The sequence below is a fragment of the Myotis brandtii genome, unplaced genomic scaffold (assembly GCF_000412655.1).
Source record: "Myotis brandtii unplaced genomic scaffold, ASM41265v1 scaffold115, whole genome shotgun sequence".
NCBI lineage: Eukaryota > Metazoa > Chordata > Mammalia > Chiroptera > Vespertilionidae > Myotis > Myotis brandtii.
Window position 1 is genome coordinate 11080029 of NW_005353967.1, and position 4630 is coordinate 11084658.

At 35.8% G+C, this 4630-nt stretch overlaps 1 protein-coding gene across 2 annotated transcripts in view; it reads right to left on the reverse strand.

Moving 5' to 3' along the window:
* Positions 1 to 590: 590 nt before the first annotated feature.
* CENPK (centromere protein K) overlaps positions 591 to 4630 on the reverse strand; it is a 20663-nt gene continuing 16623 nt past the window's right edge. The window contains exons 10-11 of one of the 2 annotated variants that reach the window (XM_014549014.1): positions 3377 to 3541; positions 591 to 681 (exon numbers count right to left, since the gene is read on the reverse strand). In XM_014549014.1, coding sequence (XP_014404500.1) covers positions 3383 to 3541 — 159 coding nt within the window. In that variant the 3' untranslated portion in view covers positions 591 to 681; positions 3377 to 3382. Of the gene's footprint in view, positions 682 to 2905; positions 3542 to 4630 lie in introns of those variants that run through there. The other variant, XM_005857935.2, reaches the window with a different exon arrangement.

A 4630-nucleotide genomic window follows, 5' to 3' on the forward strand; every position in this document is an offset into this window, starting at 1 on the left:
TCCTTAAATCCATGATAAGTGAAAATACATATAGATCCTCAGAACTTGAAACATTTTCTCCAACATACTCAAAACCACAAAAAGGTTCAAGGATGGAAGCTTAGATGGAGTACAAATCAAGACTAATTCTACTGCAATTTACTTTGTTTATGATTGAGCTCAAAAGTGGGCAAATCATCTTGCTAAGAAGCCTGGGTTAATGAATTAAAGCAGCGGTTCTCAACCTGTGGGTCACGACCCCTTTGGGGGTTGAATGACCCTTTCACAGGGGTCGCCTAAGACCATCGGAAAACACATATATAATTACATATTGTTTTTGTGATTAATCACAATGCTGTAATTATGTTCAATTTGTAACAATGAAATTGGGGGTCAACACGAGGAACTGTATTAAAGGGTCGCGGCATTAGGAAGGTTGAGAATCACTGAATTAAAGTAAGATGAAATAATAGTTTTCTTTAGAGCCTTATACAAGACACTGTAGTAAAATGATCCTAATCTGGAGATTTATCAGTAAATTGTGAAATGAAGACTTGCCAAATAAATCAAGTTGTTTATTGCCTTTATCTCTTTCTTTCTGTAATCCTTAACACAGAGAGGTACACGGACAATCACTCTACCTGTTCTGTAGAATTATTGTCAGGCTTATTCTGCCAGAACCATTTCTTCTTTCTGCAGTAACTGAAATGAATAAAAAGTTGCTTATTTCTTTGACTCCCAACTGGAGTATTCTAGGAAGATCAATGTCATCTTCCTATAAAAGAACTTCGATTCATTAAAATATAGTAGTATTTGTATTTTCTATAGAAGAGACATGATATACTTGGAATATTACTTGCTTACTTTTAAAAGGTGCTTAAGGTTATCAAGAAACTTGGATGACAAATGGTTGAAAGCATTTTTAAATGTAAAAGTACACACTAAGTCCTCTTAGAAAACGAAGGGTACTGTAACCATGTAGAAACTTCCTTTCTTTAATATGACCTTTCTTCCTTTCTTTCCTTTTTTTACTTAAACTGGCCTCACTAGCACCCTGACTCACCTGCCTCCTTCTCCCTTGCATGTCCACTCCCTTAATCATTAAGCCCTCAGGGCAATGAGGTTCTGATCAGCATCAAATAATCTTAGAAACAAAGCCTCGGAACTGTTGGCCAGAGATAGTTTCCATCAAACTAGCCATAACATCTAGGCCTCAGTTATGTCTCAGCTCCAGGGCCAAAAAAGTGACAAAAGCAGATAAAGCGATGCCATGGCTGACATTAGGACCAAATGCCATGATCAACTACCCTGTACCCTAGCACCAACCAATCAGTAGAGACCACAACCCTAACTCCCTTAATCACCCGATTAATGATTCCCCCCACCCCCACCCCTTATAACCCATCCCCTGGAAGCCATTGGGGAGCCAGGTCCTCGAGCATTATCTCACTGTGGGCATGGGCCACTTCCTCAAGTAAAACCCTTTCTTTGCTGCAAGCTCCTGTGCATGTCTCTTTTTTTTAAATTTATCTTTATTGTTGAAAGTTATTACATGTGCCTGGGTTGCGGGTTCGGTCCCTGGGGGGGAGGGGGGGAGGGGGGCGAGCAGGAGGCAGCCAATCAATGATTCCCTCTCATCATTGATGTTTCTAGCTCTCTCTTTTTCTGAAATAAAACAACAAAAGAGCCTATATGGTTTCGGGGACTGATACTGTGTAAGCCACTCAGAGAGCTTTCTTGAACTGGTGTCAGGACTTTCATTATGGACGTTCAGGCTGTAGGAATCTGTCAGACTGTCATGGCTTCCCTTCATTCCAACAAAAATGAAGCTCTGAAACTTTCATATAGGTGTCTTCCTGACTGGCAGCCTTAAAGACTCAGAGCCTAACTGTGATGTGCTCTAATACTGAGTACACATATCCTGGCCTACTGCTTCATCTACCATTGCTATGGTTCCTGCTTGTAAATGAACACCTAGAATGCCCCCTCTAAGACACAGGGAAAATGAGCTAATCCTCCCTCTTGATTGAAACTGGACACATTCTTTCTACTTTTTTTACTTAAACTGGTCTCACCCAGCACCCTGCTTCCTTCTCCATACCATGTCCACTCCCTTAATCATTAAGTCCTCAGGAGAAGAGGTTCTAGTCAGTATCAAATAATCTTAGGAACAAAACCTGGAGTCTGTAGGCCACAGAGACAGTTTTGTCAAACTAGAGATAACATCTAGGTCTCAGCTGTTTCAGCTCCAGACCCAGAGAAGTGGCGAAATCAGATGAAGCGATACCGTTTTTGACGTCAAGACCAGATGCACTGGTCAACTAGTCCCTACCCTAGTACCAATCAGTAGAGACCATAACCCTAACTCCCTTAGTCACAACGATTAATAACCTGAAAGCCATTGATTAGTCAGATCTCTGAGCACTAGCTCACCTGTGACTCCGGGCCACTTTCTGAACTAATTAACCCTTACTTTTTTTGCTGCAAGCTCCTGTGCATGTCTTACTGGGCTGGGATGTGATGTTCACTTACTGGCAAGTGAACCCATTTAGTCCAGTAACAATACTGAGTGAGTTTTGAACTCTACAATTTAGCTTGCATACAATACTGAATGAGCCCTATATTATTTTCCTATCAAAAAGTGTATTTATTTTATAAAAATATCATGCCACATCACCAAAAGCTAAATATTTTTAGGTAAGAGAATTTTATTTACAGAAAAGTCACAAAGATAAACAAAATTTTATTAACACAATTTCGTTAGTAATAACGAACAGACAAATGGTTTAATATATATCACTTGATATGTGATACACATTAAAAGAGTTTTCTACTTTTATCCATTTGTTTTTTTTTATATTTCAATTTTTAACAAATCTAGAAATAAGGCAGTATACATGGGGCGGCATATTTAAATACTTTTAAATTATGCTTCCTTCTACATCAGATACAAAGTGAATTTTAAAACCATCTGCATATTAAATGGCCTTTTTATTATAATCCCTAAATTTAACAGAGTTAAGCAACAAACAGAACTCAAAATGCATAAAAGAAACTGTCATAAATTTTTTAAAAATTATGACTCAAGCAATATCACAAATTAACTACAAATTTTCCAAATATCGCTGTACGAGGTACATTAAATGTTTTATAATTAAGTCTAGAATATTTTTACTTGTATCCTTGTCCATCAACTTGAACACACCAAAGCACAGACCTGAATGTGAAAGGACCATTTGTAAACAAATAGGACAGAGCAGCACCTGTCATTTTAAGGATAGAAGGAATATGAACTATGTGCTTTCATATGCATATTATTTTCTTTATCCAAGTAATACTCAGTGTTTCCATTTATCCTTGAATGACAAGATTCTTTAAGGACTTGTGGAAAACAGACCATTCTTTACTGATGGAAAGCTTCCAGTCTTATTCGGCTTGGATCTTCTGGGTGTCTCAAAGCAATTCCATTACGAAGGAGCAGCTCAATATAAGGTGGCCAAAAAGAATCACTAATTTTGACATATGGATCATGTGGAACATCAAACAATCTATTTAAAAGAATCTAGGAAAAGATATTATTTTAAGGAACGTGGAAAAGAAAATGCATCATTTATACAAATACTAAGTGCCATAGCAATAAAGTAAAACTATAAAATTCTCATCTCAATCACATTTCATAATAATATCAATATCTCAATTATTGAAATAAAATTTTCATCTATCATTAACTTTAGCTATTTCAAGTACATATCTGAGGGGCAAAAATCTTTTGATCTCACTTAGGTATGATGATAATAGAATTAAATATTATTCCTATTTTAAAGCAATTACTTATTTTAATATTCTTAAAATCCTTCTTACTTTTCATTTCTAATTCTAGTAGATGCTAGAAATAATTAAATGATAAAAATTCAACTTTAAAATGAACGTGTATATTGTTTTATTTTTCGCTAAATTTCAGTTTACATATTGTTTACTTTTATCATTGATAATGTAAGTTGGAGACAAAAAATGGTTTCTATTCTAAATTTTAGATGAGATCTCAGGGTATACTATTGGAAAATTACACATGTATTACCCAGTTAATCACTGCTAATATCAGCCACATATATGACAACTTTTGTTTAAAAAAAAAGTTAAGTCATCCATAAAAAACAGTAGTTTCTTAGTTTCAGTATAAACTGGAATAATTAGAAATATATTAAAATGTTCTAATATAACTTGATATATGATACACATTAAAAATGGGTATCATATGAATCTAATAAATATTCGTATTTTGCCTTTTCTTTTCTTCTTCTTTTTTTTTTTTGCATTTTGCTTTCAGAGCAATAATATTCTTTATTAAGATATCTTGAGGCACCAAAACTATTTAACTGGGTAAAAATGGAGACTTGAGCATCCAATTCATAAAATTACAATGAAACAAATTTAATGATATCACTCTTTTTCCTTAACTTGCCAATTAATTTAAAAAGACACACTAACCCTAGCCGGTTTGACTCGGCTCAGTGGATAAAGTGTCAGCCTGTGGACCGAAGGGTCCCAGGTTCGATTCCGGTCAAGGGCACATGCCTGGGTTGTGGGCTCAGTCCAACGTTCAGGAGGCAGCCAATCAATGATTCCCTCTCATCATTGATGTTTCTATCTC